Source organism: Periplaneta americana, chromosome 6 (genome assembly GCF_040183065.1).
Source record: "Periplaneta americana isolate PAMFEO1 chromosome 6, P.americana_PAMFEO1_priV1, whole genome shotgun sequence".
Classification (NCBI taxonomy): domain Eukaryota; kingdom Metazoa; phylum Arthropoda; class Insecta; order Blattodea; family Blattidae; genus Periplaneta; species Periplaneta americana.
The window spans coordinates 96,359,552-96,380,687 of record NC_091122.1 but is presented as its reverse complement, the minus strand read 5'-3'; the positions used below and the strand labels follow the sequence as shown (position 1 = coordinate 96,380,687).

Genomic DNA, 21,136 nt, shown 5'->3' with positions numbered 1-21,136 from the left:
TATACAGGATGTTTTATAATTCCTATTACAAACTTCTAGGGGTTGTATAAGGGACTAAGTAGATAAAGCTTTGATTAGGAACCCATGTCCGGAAACGTATCGTTTCGATGCAAAATAAGTAGGAAGATTGATTCGATTTACAATCTCCCACTTCACGGTACGCAAACAAAATGGGCTGCAGTCCCCTGATATCGTGTGCCTTCTGTTTACAATCAGTTCTACGGAGCCGGCTTTCACGTCAGTGAAGATTTGCCACTGGCACTACGTCAGCAAATGTGGTTCCAACATGATGGCGCACCCGCGCACTTTTCACTTGCCGTCCGCGAACATATCCACATAGGTGGATAGGTCGAGATGGTCCAAATCATTGGCCACCACAGTCGCCAAATTTAACTCCTCTTGACTTTTTCCTTTGGGGACACGTGAAGAACTTTGTTTATGAGACTGCTGTAGAGTAGGAGGAAGATTTCATTCTCTCTAGTAAAGTGGGATATGTGAAATCGATTCGATTTTCAAACTTATTTCGCATCGAAACGATACATTTCCGGACATGGGTTCCTAATCAAAACTTTATCTACTTAGTCGTCTCTACAACCCCTAGAAGTTCGTGACAAGAATTATAAAATACTCTGTATAATGTAGATGAATTTTGAAGTCCGACAGGTGGGTGGCGTTTTTGAATCCGATTCTGACAGGTGGGCTATTCTTCCTCAACCCTGACAGAGTCAGGTCCCATCCCCTGGACGAGTATCTAATAAAACTCAGGGTTCGGAGCTCCAAGTCCCCCTCTATAGAATATTACATTACAGAAGAGTTTCAAGGTGTCCATGGACTTAGAGGATATCGGAGCTCCAAACTTGCTGGACACTTGTCATATTGTCAGGCACGTCAATTATACCTAACAGAATTAGACCTACATAAAAGTCAGGAAGGTTTAAATTAATAAAGCAATGGGGTGGCTATCGTTAATCCCTAGGTCAAGAAGCAACTGCAACAGAAAAAGTTGTTCTCGAACCCAATGCTGAAGTGAATTCCGTCCTCCACTGTCTAGTTTCAAATCGTGACTTGTGAATTTAGTAGTTCTTGCCGCAGTGGTCAAGACACCGACAGAAAAAACGAGAACACATTAATTGGCATGATGTTGACGTCTTCTGAGGCACGTTTGTGCTGCTGTATATTGCAGATTGCAAATAAGTGCCTAGAAACCTCACGATAATTTCATCAGGCTTCGTCAATGTTCTCGGAGACAGAAATTGCCCTTATATTTTATTTTTGTGAAGTTTTTTATACTACATGATGATAAGAGAGTGCAACTTACCGGAAAGAGAAAAATATGGTGAGCGAGAGACAGAGGGCAACGACAGAGATGAGGTAGCCAGCCATATACAGGGAATTCACTAGCTGCCGAAACTGCGGGCACACCAACACATGGCTGTGAGACATACCTACTACAATATGAAAGGGTCCTCTACTATAAAATTAACATATCTAAACGAAAATTAGACGATTAACGGTTTTTAAAGAGTTTATTTTTATTTCATCAACATTTATAGTCTTTGAAATTCGTAAAATAGGTTGATGAAGCATTGTGTGTGCAATTTATCTCCCGGCCGGAAAGCGACAACCTTCGCTGTCGACAAGCGAGCTCCCACACACAGCTTAAGCAGACAGCTCAGCATCGAAAATGTGACACATCTGAAACTACGAGTAAGTAAATGACTTACAAAACCATGGAGAAAAATGAGTGATTTTTGCCTTTAAATGTGTTCGAACATTTCAAGTTTTGTTTATCAGAGAATCCTCAGGTTATGTACCACTCTTAGATTTGCAGACATTTATACTCGACAATCCTATGTATCATGTTAGCTGTGTCTTTATGATCATTCTTGCACGCGATAATAATATATGATGTTTTTCTTCATAACCAAATCCATTATGTGAATGGTAGTAACAAGAGATCATGCATCAACCTATACCACACAATCACTTTCGAAGCATCACGAACGTACTCATGAATCTCGTTTGGTTACTATGAATCTCACTTTCTGAAACTGTAACAATGAATTTTATTACGAAAATTCAACTTTTATTTCATATATCAATTGAACTATGTATGGTCAGCGTACAATCGTGCTCTTTTCTGATCTCTGGCTGAAACATCCGCTGATTTCTTCACGTGGGGATATTTAAGAAACATTTCTTTTACTCGAAAATAATTCTTAAACTGCATAACCCAAAAAAGATCACCGATGTGTTGGAAAACAACACTGTGAAATAATTCTGCGTACTAGGATTGAAATAGACACTTAATGGGTTAAAAAACAAATTTGGAGTGTCTCGACATATTTAAGAGAAATATCATTATTTTGCTCAATCGATAAAGCTGCATTCAAATTTCCCCACTCCTGAGGTAAGGCAAGAATAGAGTGATGCTCAGTGATAATCCATTAAGAATGACGTAAATATTACAAAGAATTTCACAATGTTTAGTTCATATTATAGATTTTATCCTTGCGGTAGTCTTTAAAATCTCCAAAACTTCCAACATTAATTTCGAACATTCTGTAACACCAACCCTGCTGTACGGAGGAGAAAGTTGGCCAGTTACAAATGAGAAAATAAGCAATATAACAGCAATTGAAATGAAATGCTACCGAAGAATAGTTACAAAAACAAAGAGGGATAGAGTAGGAAATAAGACAATTAGAGAGGAATTAAAACAGAAATAAGTAGAAGAGAAGTTAAGGCGAAAACAACTAAAGTGGTATGGACACATGGTGCGAATGGGAGAAGAAAGAAAACCAAAGCAAGTAATGGAGGCAATTACGGAAGGGAGAAGTGGGAAGGGAAGACTAAGGACGCTGTATATAGATAATATTGAGATGATGGCAAGGAAAAGAAGGAAAGGAATTGGGAAACTGAGAAGAATGGCGAGGGATAGAGGGAAATGGAGGAGATGAATCGAGACAGACCCGACGTTGTGAGACAAAAGGGAAAGATGAAGAAGAAGAAACATTCTGTAACATTTATATTGGTGTCGGCCTGGGTGGTGCACTCGGTGTAGTGCTGGCCTTCTATGCCCGAGATTGCGAGTTCGATCCCGGCCCAGGTCGATGGCATTTAAGTGTGCTTAAATGCGACAGGCTCATGTCAGTAGATTTACTGGCATGTAAAAGAACTCCTGCGGGACAAAATTCTAACACATCGACGACGCCGATATTACCTCCTTGTATTATTACAGAAATAAAAACCAAGAGGCAACACGTCCACAATTATTCATTGTACCTCAAGGTCCTCCATGTCGACACATGTGGTGTAATTGGACCAGCTCTGACCGGACTCTGGATGCTGGAACCACTTTCCGTCCTCCATGCAGTGCCGGAAGGCAAACCCTGTTCGCACAGTAAGACACAGTGTATAAATTTTATGTTCGTATGTTATTTTCCTTGAAAAAGGCTACAAACTAGAAAATCCACACATTGCGGGCCTCTCTGGATGTGAAATTAGCAAGACGCAGCGCTACCGCAGAGGCATCACAGGGCAATAAAAAACAACGGATAACTACGCAGTCCCGTAGACGAAAGATAAATTTCTTGAATTGCTCACGCCGGGAATGGAACCATGGACAGCTTGAATGGACAGCGCTTACGCTTCCTCAGAATATTTAATACAGTAGTTCAGAAATAAAGTATCTGATTAGTGATTGACTAAAATGTAATTTTGTGACATTTATCCTCTTAATAGGATTGGTCATGACCACTGACGGACAACTCGTGCTCGTAGTTGATACAGCGTCGTTAAATAACCAAGAAAGAAAGACAGACGGAGCCAGCCGCATCAGTTACAAGTTGTTTGTAGTTTCGCTGCAGAAGCAATTCACTGCCATGGTTGCGCTGTGGAGGCTCATGCAGATGGTCATGATATCTACTCCATGCCACCGGCGTAGCTCAGTCGGCTAAGGCGCTTGCCTGCGATTCTGAGTTGCGTTCGGGCGCGGGTTCGATTCCCGCTTGGGTTGATTACCTGGTTGGGTTTTTCCCGAGGTTTTCCCCAACCATAAGGCAAATGTCAGGTAATCTATGGTGAATCCTCGGCCTCATCTCGCCAAATATCATCTCGCTATCACCAATCCCATCGACGCTAAATAACCTCGTAGTTGATACAGCGTCGTTAAATAACCAAGTAATATAAAAAAAATCTACCCCAGGATTTTAATTTCAGAATGACGCATGGTACAATAATTATAGTAATTTTAGACAGACTGTACCTAAACACACATAATAAAATTATATTATTTCCTAGTTTTGTAAATTAGTTTAGTATTGAAAACACAAACTGGATACAACATTTTCAAGATACAACAAACACTATTTATTATTACACTATTTGTTAATACTACCATAGTCATTAAGTTCGTGGACTGAGCAGATATTGTCGCTGTGGTGCACTAGAGCGGATGTATGGCACCGCGGTATGGTGACATGTCTGTTATTCTCTCGTCCCAGCACGAAGCAGTTGTGTGCCGACAGTGTAAGCAGAACTACGGCCTCTGTTGTGACGGTGATTTGAATGCGCGCGTCGGAACTCGAAAATGTTGCAGTTTGAGCAACGGGCAACATGAAGTTCTGCCAAAAATCAGGTAAATCCACTAGCGAAACGTTTCAGAAGATGAAGCAATGGCGACTCCTTGGGCCGCAGTACTGTGTTTCAAGTGGTACCAACATTTTTCACAGGGGAGAGACAGCTTGGAGGGTGACGAACGTACTGGTCGGCCACAAACGATCCGAACTGAACGCAATCAGTAGAAGATCTTGCAGCAGCAGTATCAGCCAAGGTACATGCCACAGAATTCTGTCTGATGACCTGAACATGTCGCGTGTTACCCAGCACAGTGTGCCACAAGTCCTGACGCAAGACCAACGTGGCGATCTCATGACGATTTGTGGTGACGTGTTTAGTAGTGCTGACGATGATTCGACGTTTCTCAACCGGATCATAACAGGAGACGAAACATGGTGTTTTCTTTACGATCCGCAACTAAAGTGACAATCTACCACCTGGAAATCGCGATTATCGCCACGACGGAAAAAACTGCGCCAAGACAGGTCAAAAGGCAATGTGATGCTTGAACTGTTTTTTGACTGATTGGGAATTGTTCGCACGGAATTCATACCAGACGGAGTAACTAAACGAGACCTGTTACAAGGATATCCTTCGCCGGCTATACCAACGTTGGCAGACGTGCATAGCGGCTATTTTGACGGACGATATGGATCTGTGTCAGTGAACGCCGTGTTGTGCGGCAACTGACATGACAACGGGATTCTGCTTTTCGCCTATGCTCCAGGCGCCAGTCCACACTATTATGTCTTATTTCTTATTATAGGTCTTATTTGGAACATAGAACGCGAGAATTTACAAGTCTTTATACATTTTTCTCAGAAAAGTAATAGTCTTTATTCGCAAACAATCATAAATTCAAAAAAGTAATTTTTTATATGTCACGGCAAATGAAATAAACTAACTTCTGAGCTCTTTCTGTACATTGAGAGCGTTTACACTTCTTTCTTGTATTAAACTCTGCCTCAAGCACATAATGTGGAAGCAAAGAGTATATTTGGAAATTCTGACTCAGGCAGTATTACGAAAAGTTCGATTTCTGGTTTCGCTGGAATCTGAGTGGCGTGTTGTTCTATAGACTTATCAATTCAAGCTACAAACTTTCAGGATCTTCTATCGACTGTAAGTCAAAAGGATTTCAGAAAAATCTCGATCCCTTGTCAATTGTCACTGTTTCTCCAAACTTACCAGTGAATTCTGCTGTAGGTCTTAAAGTAGGGTCTTATATTTGATAAGACGATTTTCTTATTACTCTTCAAGGTAGTTTATAGTCAAGGAAAGTGAAGTTGTCTATGTTCTACATGATATTGCCACATTTCAAATTTATCCATAAATGCTCTTAGCTATTCGATCATATGTCGTGCAATTCTGTAACTCGCACGCACAACGTGCTAACGATTTTTGATATCAGTCTCACCTTGTTGATATCCAATTTTTACCTTTAGCTATTCTAAAGCATATCTAGACAATATTTTTTTTACTAAAACCTTCACTGTGTTTATTATTTGTAACATAAAATGTCATCCGTAAAAAAGTGTAATAGAACATAATACAAGCTTTACCTCCTTTCTTAATTAAAAATATTTCTCTTTCCACTCATCACTAAAGGGAAATAATCTGATTGGATTATATTGTTTTTCACTTAAAATGAGCCCCACTTACTGGAAACTTGCATCTTGCAAGAACCGCATACAGACACTACAGTTAGTACAGAGTCCGTTCTATCTGCACCGATGTTGTGTTCACAGTTTGAGAGCACGAGTTGCCCACCCATGGTCATAGCCTTTGCCTAGGAGAGGGCCGGCAAGGAGTACTTCCCGCTTTGGCAATACAAAACTTGAGCGTGCCCGTATGGGAACACAACTGAGTAGCTGAGGTATCCGCAGTAGCTACTGTGTAGTGACGTGCACTAGGGCTGTACAGTTGTACAGTACATTAACGGCGTGGCGATGAAAGGTCATGCTTATTCCTTATCAGTAGTACCACTGCTTGTGTGATTGTAAATAAATTGTAACTAATAAAATAAGCAGTAACTAGAGAAACAAACAAAATGAACAGTAACTAAACATATTTATTCTACTCGTATTAAATTATAATATATCTTACTTTGCTTGAATAATAATAATAATAATAATAATAATAATAATAATAATAGTAATAATAATAACAATAATAATAATAAATAATAATGAGACAATTATAGTAAACAAATCACAGTTTTTACGTTAAATTTCTTGTCAAAGGAAACAACATTATAACAGTCTGTAAATCTAAAACTTTATAAACAACGTAAGAGTACCTAGCAAACAAGCACATTATAGTGAAAATAACGTGACAGAAACGAATACATAAATTTTATACACGTCAACATTTTTTTAAAATCAGAATAGAAAATAATAAATAGGCTTATATCTTATTACCCAAAAAAGGAAAAAAAAAAACAGATTTACAAAGATCTTAGATTTGTTTTTTCCCCTCTCTTTTAAAAATGTGTTCAATGGATGGTGTAATAGATTTTGATACACAATCTTTGGTGATGGTGCTTCATTTTAAAAAGTCGTTCGATGCATTCTTTTAGCGCCAATGACGGATTTATTATAAAAAATCATAATCGAAAAGCCTTGTCGGTTTACATTATTTAATTTGGTAGACTCTTAATTTCAAAAACATATAACCAGTTAAACTACAAAATATTTTCTTGCATTTGTAAACAGCACTTTCCTTTGAAAATTGAATGACATATCGGTTTGCAGAAATTTTCAGTGTAACCCATGTTACGATTCCAACGGATAGGTTCTCCTGCTGCCCGACATGACTAATGTGGAGCCAATAAGTAACGATGAACGTTTTTACACCTATGATACGGTACATAAAAATCAGGTCTTGCACCATGTTGAGCAGAGTGAAAATATCAAGTTAGACTTACTTCGTGTTTACGATGTGTATGTTGGAATATGTACGTTAATTCTCTTTTTACAAGAAGATTATACTCTGTTTGTTTTACCTTAAAAATATCTAAAATACTAGTGTAAATTTATCCTATGTTTTCATTCTATTCTCGATCTTCCATAACCTCGTCACTCCCGTTTGTAATTGGCTGAGTTAGCCGCTTTGACAAACTTAAATATGAAAGTTTGCAGCTACCAAGCTTCTAATTTTAACTTGTTAAGGAATGCCATTTTTCCTGTCTTTAAGTTTAAGTCTGTACTGTTAATGAATCCTTGATTCTTTATACATCTTGGTTACACAACTTTTAATACTGTTTCACTTCGGAATATGTATGATAAGACTTTCTTGTGTTAAATTCTAACGTACCTTGTTTACATGTTTCGACCTTTTATGGGTCATCCTCAGAACTGGTCGTTGTTGGTCTTGGCGCCTCTTGTTTTGTTTCCTGTGAGGTGTGTTCGTGTGGTGTAATGTAGAGTGAAAAAGTGTGTGTGTTCTGAAATTGAGTTGTGTGTTGAGAATTAAAAAAAAAACCACCCCAACGAAATTCTTATCATACATATTCCGAACTTGATTCTTTACTTATAACTTCGTACTTTCATAACTAGTTCCTGTATTGTAAAAGCCTTACGTACGCCGAGGATCGAAGCCAGCAACGAAGTATGGACAAGGTAGAACAGCAGTCTCACCAGCCAGGGTGTAGTTCCAGCAAGACAATCCATCGAACGTCAGAGGACAGTGCAGTCCCTCTGAAACAAGCAAATGCATAACACGTATATTACTTCCCTCAGACAATGGTCTTCATTCGTTAGTAGAAGAAACAAAAATTTGTAAATTACCATAAAGCATTAAATTTATTTTTTTCTCAGTAGATTATTGAGAAAAGTGTGAGATTATCTCGAGATGATAATGACATATTATGAGTCATATTGCATGTGTGGAAGGGCTGAAGGCGATCCAAGGACAGCGTATTGAGGATTGTTGACGTATGTTAAAGTCAGTGGCGTGCCGTACATGGAAGGCAAGGGAAGCATTGCTTCCCCTAGTCATAAAGCAGAAAAGAAGAAATGTATTGCAAAAATTATGTTTTAATCGTGAGAACTATGAATTCTCTAATCTTAAAATGTCAAAAAATTCTTTCTCTGAGCACCTGTCCTGTTCGAGGCGGATTCGTTATTCATATTCTTAACTTGAAGCGTCTGTGCTGGCCAATACGAATTCGTTTATTTCTGTTCGATGATTTTGCTGCTAAAGAGAAGAGAATTGCTTTGGTCTTCATATATACAGAATGTCCCAAAAGTAACAATTGATTTTCATGAAACAATAATGCATTGTTTTCTTTCACATGAAGAGATGCTCTCTGTGCAAGAAAGAATAGCCATTGTTTCCTCGAAACTTTATGTTAAAACATTTGTGGAGATGCGTGAGCTGAAGATACGGAAATGAGCCATCAAACAAGGACCAATGTCAGGCTTCTTGTGAACAAATTCATACGAACAGGTAGCGTGCTTAATAAAAAAGTTCTGGACGACTATTAACAGCTGACGACACAGTCCAGAACATTCGTGATGCCGTTAAAAAGGAGCCCATGTGCTTCCATTCGTCGGCTGAGCCGTGAGTTGAACATCCAACGAACCAATGTTTCGCGTAATCTTCGTTTTACTTTGAAGAAGAAGGCGTATCACATCCAAGTAATGCATCACCTGGAGGAGGAAGGTTGTGCAGCTCGTATGGAAATGTGTGCTGGCCTTTTGGAGGCAGTGAAAAATGAAAATCTGTTAGAAAATGTCAGACGAGACCAAATTTCACACATGTGATTTAGTGAACCATCACAACCGCCAAATATGGACCGACAATAATCCTCGTCATGTGCTAGAATGGGAGAGAAACACCCCGAAGGTGAACGTGTGGCTAGGGATGACCAAGACTAAGATTTGTGGACCATTCATGTTTGCGGAGCAAACGGTAACAGGTACAAGTACCGTGATATGCTTCAGATTTTCCTGGAACCACAATCTGAGTCTAATGGAATTCTAAATACTGTTGTGTTCCAGCAGGACGGGGCGCCTCCCCATTTTGCTCTCATTACTCGCGATTACCTCAACCACATGTTCCCGGGATGGTGGATTGGTAGAGGTTCAAAGAGTATCTGGGCTCCGAGTCACCTGACCTTACCCCCTTAGATTTCTTCATCAAGTCCCTTGTATACAGGGTTAAAATCACAAGTCTGCATCAGCTGAATGAAAGGATTGTGGAAGCGTCAACAGCATCACACCTGATCAACTGCAGAGAGTGTTCACAGCTATGGAGGAACGGTGGCCTCTGTACGTTGACATGCAGGATGGCCACGTTGGACTTTATTGATATCTAATGCCTCATATGTGCCCTTACTATGTACATATACGTTTACTACCGGTATATTAAACATGAAAATTAAGCGTTACTTTTTGGACACTCTGTATTCAAGTCAGTTGGCTGCTATCAGTTTTGTACTATATTAAATTTGCACTGCACGCCACTCTTTGAAACCTTAATCCTAAACTGCATTACATATTTATATGATATTACTAAAATTGCGCTAAGAATGCTTTAGTGTTCCTTACTTATCGCTTAATTAATTATGCTTCATCGGCCGTGCCAGTAAGAATTTCCGATGGAACTGGTAACAGCGAGGTGACATTTTGGAGCCACATAATAATGTGACGTTCATCTTACATTACGAAACAACTCGAAAGAAGAAAACCAACCAAATAGTCAGTCCGAGATGAATTCGAATCCATGTACAAGAACAGAATGAGTCCAGCTTGCTAAGCCTTTGAGTGATTCCAATGGCTTACATACGTATTAGCGTCATGCATTATAGGCGCTATGTTCGGTTCAAGTTTGTCGAGTATGGCAAAGTTCGATATTCGCCGATGTTCGCTATGCAGAAAGAAGCCTGTCATGTTTGTTCGGTCTTGTTATGAAAGTATTCGCTGTCTCTCCCTTCCATCCTTTCATATTTTAACCGCGTACGGATTTTAGCACAAATCTGGCTATTAGTTTTACAAATGGAATAAAACTAAGTTTGTAATGTCTCTTTCATGGTCGAACATTGCAGACAGTGTTGCCAACCGGACGGAAATTCCGTCAAAACTGACGGAATTTAAACATAGCGGACGGGAAAAATAATGCCTTTGACGGGTGACGGATTTTCTGGCGGAAATTACGATTTGCATCACCGTTTGAATTTTTTAGCTGCTGTCACTTTTAATTGTTTAATTTTTGGGGGATTTTACTTTTTCTTTGAACAGCCCTGCCCGTGCCGTACCATGTTATTTTTGTTTCAATCAAGATTAATAAGTAAGCTGTGTTAAAATTTGCTTTTTATTTGTATATAGATATAGTGAATGGGTCTTATTATTTTTATTTAATTTTGACGGATTCTGACGGATATCTAGGTGTTAGACTGACGGGAATACAAATTAGGTGTTGGCAACACTGATTGCAGGACACTAATAAATATACAAGGTTTTTTCCGATCTCTGATAACGAATTTGAATGACATCACACCGACAGCTGAATTGCGGCGAGAGGTGACAGACCAGTAGTGAGTAATTTTATAATCGGAGTGCACGGTGTATCACAGTAGCAATGCCCAAGAAAATAGAGCCTTTTTGGGAGGGGTAGATAAAAAAACCTTTCCGATGCCTAGTACAGTTACGTGAAAATCATAGGAGCCTACAAAAAAAAAACGTGGTTTATTTATTTCCAAGAAAGGCATCTTGTGTGTACCTAATAAGACCGGCAAAGGTAGGATGGGATTAATTCCAGAGTGGAAAAAGCAAGCAAATCCTCCCCTGTCACAAGTCGTCGCACCCCACGAGATGATACAAATTAATTCCAATCGAGCTTTACCAATCTTATTAAATACACAGAAGATGCTTTCTTGGAAATAACGAAACCTCGGTCATTGCAGGATTTTTTAATTTCACTTAACTGTACTTGGCATTGGAAAGAGTTGTTTTTTTTTAGTAGGTTATTTTACGACGCTTTATCAACATCTCAGGTTATTTAGCGTCTGAATGAGATGAAAGTGATAATGCCGGTGAAATGAGTCAGGGGTCCAGCACCTAAAGTTACCCAGCATTTGCTCCTCTTGGGTTGAGGGAAAACCCCGGAAAAAACCTCAACCAGGTAACTTGCCCCGACCGCGAATCGAACCCGGGCCACCTGGTTTTACGGCCAGACGCGCTAGCCGTTACTCCACAGGTGTGGTTGTTATGTACCCCTCCCAAAAAGGCTCGATTTTCTTGGGAATTGCTGCTGTGATACATCGTGCACTCTGATTATGAAATCACTCACTACTGGTCTGTCACCTCTCGCCGCAATTCAGCTGTCGTATGATTCCTGACGCACGTGACGTCATTCAAATTCGTTATCAGAGATCGGAAACAACCCTCTGTATTTACATCGTAAGCCCTTCGGTCTACTACATGAAATGTTTCCCGGTTCTGTTTTCGGAAATTCTCCTTATGATAGCAGAAGATCACTGTAGCTTTGGTGGATTAATTTGAAATTGATGTAGGTATACATAAAATATGACAATTATTCCACCTTCATAGGTGCCGCAGTTTTCTAAACGTCTGACTTACCACAATTCTAATGAAGAAGCCGGTGATCGTTTCAGTAACATTAGGGAAAGCTAGTGGCAAATCTGTTGTCATTTGCACAACATCCTTCGTGGTTAACTCACCTGGAGGCGAGGTGAACTTTCGCCGTGCATAACACTCCTCGAGCAGGCGCATGAGGAACTGTGCGTCCGGGTTGGGTACAGGGGGCATGGAGGAAACCTGCTGCTCCTGAATTCGCTCGTACTGCTGTCGCAGGGACTGAAACAATACAGCACAATAAATGTATCTGATGTTTTAATCTGGAAGTCGCGCAATATCCACATACCTTTGTGGTCAGAAGTGGGAAGTGCATTTTCTTACATTCTGTATTACCGTCGACTTTATGTAGGGAGAGCACAGTCTACCAGATACAAATATAGCATTCATACGTCATTGGCCATTGCTATGTTCTAAGTGTAATAATATAACAAGAATTTTTTTTTTTTTCAGATGTAAAATGTTACCAATTCCCAAGAAGTTCAGCTGTCAATAAACTGTGTTGTAAACAAATGCTAGCGATTTAATGAAGAAGTACTTCTGCACATAAAATAATATATCATTCTGGTGGTTTGTATTCTCTTTAGTAGCTTTTCGTACAAAGTCATACCCTCCTGAGTCCTGATAATTTTTTATTTTACTTTTAAAGTTCAATATAATTCAACACTTCAAAAAAAAAGTCACTGAAATGAGGAAAAATGCTGAAACATTTTGCAGGTTACAGTTAGGGCACAAATGGAGATATATTATACTATACTTCGAGTTTCTGCACATAGTATATCTTATATTATAATGTTTTAGCCTTAAAATATAAAGATTACTATGTACTTACTTCGAAAGCATGTCCTACGGTGCCTTGGCGTAGAGTTGCTGGTCGCCATTTTCATTTACAAATAGTTGAAAAACGCATTGCAATCATAGAATAGATCTTCTTGTGCTTCCTGTAAGTCCCAAGAGATGTAAGGAGCTTGACAAGCACAGAAAAGAAGTGATTGATGACGATTCCACCTGGTGGCAAATTTGAAACTAAATGCATGTATGAAGTATGAAGTATGAACTATAATATACTATACTCCAGAACCCAGGAGGTTAAATAAGTCCCGCTGGTTGTGAAAGGCATCGAATGGATTTTTAGGAGAATTTTCTTCAGTATTATCTAATGTTTTCTCAGAGAGAACCCTATGCTGTCTGTTAGGTTTCTTAGCCTAACTATTCGCGTCGCCTGAAATTGATTGAGCATGGATTGTTGTACGATCTGGAACTTTTACATTCGACAGTCTTTCTTCAATTTCACATTGAACTTGATGAGCCGACTGCGTTAACACACATGAATCTTAAAACATACACATTGCTCAGTAGGAAACAATCAATGATTAGCCATAATACACTCTGCAGTTACATACTCAACAAACACTCAACTTATTAATGAATCGTCTCAGTAGGTAGCCGCTTGCTTACTGACGAGACTTGATTGCGTGCCTAAAGTCGGGGACACGCTTGCTGTGCGCCCGACTTTCAAATAATATGAACAAACTTTCTCCAATAATTTAGGATTAGAGATATGTGAAGGCAGACAACACTCGACAAACCTGTTCTTTGTATCAATGGAGATCGGAATGTTAAAATATTGAATTACATTGTTTTACAATACGACAATAGACTACTTTTCCTTAAATGAGCAGACTGTTAGCCGAAATGTCAGTTATATTCGATTGAATCCTTCGGTGAGACCAAGAGACATTTGTGGTTGATGAAATCGTTTATGTCGAAGTATACCGTCATCCCTGCCAAAAGTCGGTCCCGATTACTGGACGCTAGTGAAATTCGAACACATTAATAAATAATTAAGTAGCCTAATATCAGTATTATATTAATACATAATAGTTATTTTATGTGTTGCGTTGCGGTTACAATTCAAAATTATAGTCATATAAGTGTAAATAAATATAACGTATTGTGTGACACATGCACTTGGGTGATCGATAGAAAATGCGCACGGAGACAGCAATTAAAGCTAGAATAGCAACATTATTAGGCCTAAATAAGTATTTTTATGCATACATTTCAAAGTGGCATTCGGTTTTCGGAGTTTATACTAATCATTTCACGTTATCAAACAAAATACATTTTTTGGGTTAGGTTTCGTGAATCGTAAACTATTCAGTGAAAGCAATGAATTTCATGTTGTCAGACAAAATACATGTTAATAGTAAATCATATGAATCTATTAATTTACAACATAATGTGCGAGAAGTTCAGGAGGAAAATATAGGCCTACTCTTTCACAAATTATTGGAACATTTAGAAAACGATTCTCAACATAAAGATGATATGTAGTAAATAAGTAAATAAGTAAGATACCGTTATTGTTAATAGTATAATAATAATAATAATAATAATAATAATAATAATAATAATAATAATAATAATAAGCCACCGGCGTGGCTCAGTCGGTTAAGGCGCTTGCGTGCCGGCCTGATGTTGCGCTCGGGAGCGGGTTCGATCCCTGCTTACGCTGATTACCTGGTTGGGTTTTTTCCGAGGTTTTCCCCAACTTCAAGGTTAATGCCAGGTAATCTATGACGAATCCTTGGCCTCATCTCGCCAAATACCATTTCGCTATCACCAATCTCGACGCTAAATAACCTCGTAGTTGGTACAAAGTCGTTAAATAACCAACTAATAATAATATTACTAGTAATAATAATAATAATAATAATAATAATAATAATAATAATAGCAATATTACTATTATTATTATTATTATTATTATTATTATTATTATTATTATTATTACTATTATTATTGTACATGGCATTGTGATTTTACCCTCTTTGGTGATATCTGGTATTAGTTGGCAACAGTGAAGAGACGGCCAAATTAGCCTTTTAGGAACTGCTCTTATTGATCTTCATCATACATAGAAAATAGAAAACCGCATACTGTTTCTCAGCTTTATGCAAGAAAAAATGTAGTCTCCCAGAAGAGGTTCTCAATAATGTCTCAAAAGGAAAAATGTGGTAAGACCAAAGAAGTCATGATGATACAAACCTAAACCTCAGAATGGGCCTTGGAGGCCAAAATCTTGATCAAGAGAAGAAGAACTTTAATATCATAAGAAGCTAAGTACATGCATACATATCACAAACAGAATATAACTTAAAATAAAAATTATTCTTTTAAACATTATTTTGAAAAATTTGAATATGAAAATTTCTTCCACAAAATCAAAATGCGTAGTCGATATTTTGGTAGATGTCCTATAAAAAGCTAGGTAGTAATAGGAAATTAAACAGTACGACAATTTAATGGAATCTCATTTACCACATGAAGGTGAAAAAAATGTTAGATCAATTTAATTAAATTTAATGTGTCAGGGATTTTAAAACAGCTTTTAACTTAATGAGGTATAAGAAAACATGGACTGTAATAATTTCAACACTGCTGCAAGGAAATTCTCAGAAGAACAGATCGATATAGGCCTACTTTGTTAGGTCACAAAAAAGTTACGAAATTGAACAGAGACTGGATATGACACATTCTCCACAAAAATTATGGATGCAAGTGGAACTGGATCAAATGTTAGAAGAGCGATTGAATACAGGTTTAACGGCCTCCTGGTATACCCATAGATTCTAAACACGTATAAATAAACTTAACTAAACATACAGATTTGTTCTACAAATTAGGATTACTGATCTCGAGGAAAAAGAAAACTAGAAAGAGATACCAATCATTTGTCTGCTGAAAAGTATCACATCCTTTTTCCCTTTTTATTGGGCCAAAAGGCTAGTACCGCAGCCAAAGGTTTATTCTGTTTTATCATTTCTTTATTTAGGAATGATTGTTGAGTCCGAACGGTCGCTTTCTTTATAGATATATAATTAGTCAGATATAATAATAATAATAATAATAATAATAATAATAATAATAATAATAATAATAATGGTTTGTTTTAACTGGCAGAGTTAAGGCCATTCCGCCTTCTCTTCCATTCAACCGGCATGATAGAAAATTACTATATTGCTATAAACAAAATATAATTAAGCAAATCTAGTCTTTCAGGTAAAGCTCCCTGTAAAGCAGATTTGAATAATTTCAAGGAAAAAATTGTTCCGGGGCCGGGTATCGATCCCGGGACCTCTGGTTGAACGTACCAGCGCTCTACCAACTGAGCTACCCGGGAACTTCACCCGACACCGTCTCAACTTTTCCCTTGAAATTATTAAAAATATAATTAATACAATACAATACATAATTAATATAATACAATAACAATTCTTTTTATTTTCCCAACACAACAAAAAATAATTATGTAATAATAATAATAATAATAATAATAATAATAACAATACTCATACTACCTAAATATAATTAAAATATTAAATTCGATCATGATTATAACTATAACTTCAATTTGACTGCGTCCGAAAGAAGTCGTTTAGCTTTTTCTTGAAAGTAGTTATTGTAATAAATAAATAAATATATATATATATATATATAATGCCATCTGTTGATTTAATCATATAGGGTCGTATTCATAGACATTTCGCTAGCCCGCGCTACGGACGTGCTAAACTAGCCCCAGCTATCGGCTGGTTACTTGTACAGTAATCATATCATATCATATCATATCATATCATATCATATCATATCATATCATATCATATCATATCATATCATATCGCTAACACTGGTTTATGAATACGAAAAACGTTAGTTCGCTGATCATCCACCGGAAGCCCGCGCTAAGAATGTCTATGAATACGGCCCCTAGGCACAGCACCGCGAGCCTAGAACATAGGAGAGGCATCGCACCGACAACGTGTTTGTGGTCTACCACTCCAGCTCCAGCTCTTGTAGCCTACTCAATGGAGTGTAAAAAACGTGAAAAAAGCAATATTAATATTGCGTAGTCGATAGTTGTAATACATACCATAATACGGATGATGTAGTATTTTATACATTTCTTACAAAAAGCGCAGAAGTAGAACCAAGCAAACTGTGGATACGGCCTGTAAATCACATACAGTATTAGACTATTGCCAACTCCGAATTTTTGTAAGGAGTTATTGTTTAAATGAATGATAAAAACTTTATGATAAATTATAAAAATGTCAGTCCCCTATTCTTATAAAGCTTAATATCATCAATAAGTAAAATGTATTTTATTAGTTTTAGTCCTGGTGATCCCGCGCCGTGACGTCGTGGTCTAAGGCTCCTGCCTAGGACTCGCGTTACGGAATGCGCGCTGGTTTGAGTCCTCATGGGGGAAGGAATTTTCTTATGAAATTTCGGCCATTGTCTAGGACCGGTGCCCACCCAGCATCGTGATGCACTTGGGGAGCTACGACAGGTAGCGAAATCTGGTTACGAAAGCCAGCTATAATGGCTGGAGGAGTGATCATCGTGCTAACCACACTATACCTCCATTCTGTTAGATGATCGTCCACCTATGTTTCGACATGTGGACGTGAGGAGAGCAGCCAGCTGATCGGTCATGGTCCTTCATGGGCTGTCGTGCCTCGGATTATCATTATTATTATTATTATTATTATTATTATTATTATTATCAGTCCTAATGGATCTCAATGGGAGCCAACTAAAAATTCAAGGATATGCAGCGTTCACTTTATTGGAAATAGAAGGTCTGGTCATCCCCAAAACCTTGTCTTTGAGCCCACGATACTTTCAGAAATTTATATTGTTGTGGTGGCAAAGCTAGTGATACATTCATAACAAAATTGTTAATGGTCTGCTGACGTTGGACACGGAGATGAAGTTATGGCTAATAAGGGATTTCCAAGAATGAAAATAATATCACATCAGCTATCATAATATGTTTTGCATAACTTATAAACATTCATACATGTTATGTGAAAATTAACAATGAAAATAACTTTCTTGTGAAAATGTCAATATCTATGACTACCAACGTTTTGGCAAGTAATAATAAAAATATAAGTTCAGTTCAATGAGTGTACAGTCTTAATTGCTGGCCCTTCTAATCCTTGAAGGAGGCTGACGTATTATATATTTACAAATATTTCGACCCCGATCAGAATAAATAAAATAAAGATGTCATGTTGTGGAATTCGGAAAGTTTTCAAATTGCGGTCGCAATTGGTTTAATTACACTGTTTATTTCAATAGGAGTACTACGTAAATGAAGATCAATGCAATGATAATGATGATAATAATAAAATAATAGTGATGATAATATTATTAATGCCTATAATTATTTTATGCTTCATATAATTTTACTTTGTAAGGTAAGAAGGTTGCAAACGTCTGTATAATTACTTCTGCCGTAATTAAACTATGTTCACATGTCCACTAACGAAAATATTAGGGCCTATTTCCCTTTCAAGTAAACTTTTTTTTTAACAAGCTGCCCATAGGCCCTATTTTTGACTGAAAGTCACATTTAATGATAATATCGAACATTTTTTCAGTTTAACATATAAACACCAACCGAAACGAGTCGTATCGTCTCTTATGAAAGCTTAAAAAACGCTGGCACGGCAAGGCGCCACTAGTAATACATGTCTATAGGCTCAAGGCCGTGAAGTCGCACTAGGGTGCCCTTTCACCCCCGGAAAGCGTATTACGCCTTCCGAAACTCATGTCATCTGCACGCCAGTCAAAATACTACATCAGGCCGCATTGTTTCGGATAGATACTATTAAAATGTTGAAATATAGAGTGACGGTGGAATGATAGAGGGAAACGGGAGAAACTCGAGGAAAATGCCAAGGATCCTTGGCTTTGTACACTACAAATACTATTCTGCAATCACTGGGGTTCGAATCCGATCCGCAGTAAGCCAGCGCTCGTTAATAAGAATAATAATAGTAATAATAATGATGATGATAATAATAATAATATTGGGGACTGGTAATGTTGAAGAAGAAGATGATGATAATGATTATGATGATGATGATGGCGATGACGACGGTGACTTAATAACGATGATGGTGATGGTGTGACGACGATTATAGTGATTTGATGTCGCTGAAGATGTACGGTATATAATAGGTTGTAAAGAGAAAAGTGGGCAAAACTTCAGGTATGGATTCTTCATAATAATATTATAGAAGCAAAAATGGTTATATGAATATGGTTCCGGAAATACTTGATTTGTGAGTAGGGTTTGAAATATGGAGATAGTTCACTTTAGTACGTTTGTTTGCTGGAATTGTTATGATACATTTTGTTTACATTTCCTTAGATTAAACTATTCAAAATGTTCACCTCCTGCTGGAAAGAAGCCGCAGTTCGTCGTCCTATTTAGATCCGAACATACTTGTCCTCCACGGTCACCAGATCTCAACCCATTGCACTTCTTTATGTGGGGTCACTTAAAGTCTTAGGTGTATTCGATTCCTATGGATAATGAAGGAACTCTTAATCAGCGAATTCTACAAGACAAGACAAACAAGGGTGTGGTTTTCAGTGTTTAAAAGAAAAGTTTACAAGTTTGAGTGAAGGCAAATTAAAAGAGGGAATTTTCATGGGTCCACAAATTCACAAAATTATGGCTGACTATTTGTTTGAGGGAACATTTTTCGTTACAGAAAAAAAATGGCATGGCGCGCTTTCAAAGATGTTTGCTCAAATTTCCTTGGAATTTCTAGGGCAGACAACTACATCGAACTTGTGGAAACCATGTTAAGTGCATATGAGAAAATGGGTGCAATATGTCTCTCAAAATACACATTTTACATTCTCATTTGGATTTCTTTCTTCCTAAACTTGGAGCGGTAAGCGACGAGGATGGGGAAAGATTTCATCAAGACGATATAAAGAAAGATCATCATCCAGCATGCTTGCAGACTATAGTTTATTCCTTGTAAAAGACAGTCTTGGGTCTAGTTATAAACGGAAGTCATCCAGAAAAACCTTTTAAGTGGCAAGTTCAAATTCCGAGATTTTTCTCATTATACACATGAAATATCTTTATTGTCGTTGTGTTTTTTTGTATTTTAAACTATGTAACATCATGTTTGTATCCAGTACACATTTTTCAAGTATTATGAGGCATTTTGAATCCCTACTCTGTTGTAATTTTATCTGTAGCAGTGAAAAAATAAAAAAGAAGTTTTTTTCATAAAAAAATTCAATTCCCTTTCCCCGAAAAATGGTACATGATGGGGAAATTTGGATTTTAAATTCAGATTTGGGGCACACACATTAGTGATATTCATCTATTTTTATTTCGGAGCAAGACAAAATGTAAAAATTTGTTGTTCAGTGTAATAAGAACTATGCCAGGCATTTGGGAGCATATTCAGATGTCAACGAGACGACGAGCTGCGGTCTCTATTCAAGCAGGAAGTTGACATTTTGAACAGTTCATCTAAGGAAATGTACACAGAATGCATCAAAATAATTTCAGCAATCAAACGTACTGGGGTACACTGTGATCACACTTACAGACCTTACTCAGAGACCAAGCATTTTCGAACCAATGTTGGTATGACCATTTTTCTTCTATACATAATATAAGGAATCCATACCTGAAATTTTGCCCACATTTTTCATTACAACCTATATATATATATATATATATATATATATATATATATATATATATATAAAACATACAAACATGTCTTGCAATCAATGATAAAGTAATACGATTAAAATAGACACAATAGACGTAAAGAAATATATAGTTTAGTCAGCTAAAATTAATGGCGAACAGAGTGGCCGCAATGGGCTTGTGCCTATGACTCACCGAGACGCACTCGCTGTCCAGGCCGCACGCCGTATAGTTGAGGGACTCGCTGCTCTCCCAGGACGCGTTGGACAGGCATGTTCGGTTCACTGCAACACAGAGATTCTTGGTTACCCCTGCATGTTCTCACGGATAACTCGCAATCTTTTACTTATCCAATTCGAGGAGGCAAGTTCAA

At 37.7% G+C, this 21,136-nt stretch overlaps 1 protein-coding gene across 1 annotated transcript in view; it reads right to left on the bottom strand.

The window, feature by feature from the left end:
* The window catches only part of LOC138701512 (calcitonin gene-related peptide type 1 receptor-like), a 1,012,748-nt gene that overhangs the window by 34,756 nt on the left and 956,856 nt on the right, over positions 1-21,136 (bottom strand). The window contains exons 5-9 of the mRNA XM_069828480.1: positions 20,959-21,047; positions 12,305-12,440; positions 8,205-8,318; positions 3,286-3,392; positions 1,319-1,410 (exon numbers count right to left, since the gene is read on the bottom strand). Of these exons, the coding sequence (XP_069684581.1) occupies positions 1,319-1,410; positions 3,286-3,392; positions 8,205-8,318; positions 12,305-12,440; positions 20,959-21,047 (538 nt within the window). The remainder of the gene's footprint in view (positions 1-1,318; positions 1,411-3,285; positions 3,393-8,204; positions 8,319-12,304; positions 12,441-20,958; positions 21,048-21,136) is intronic.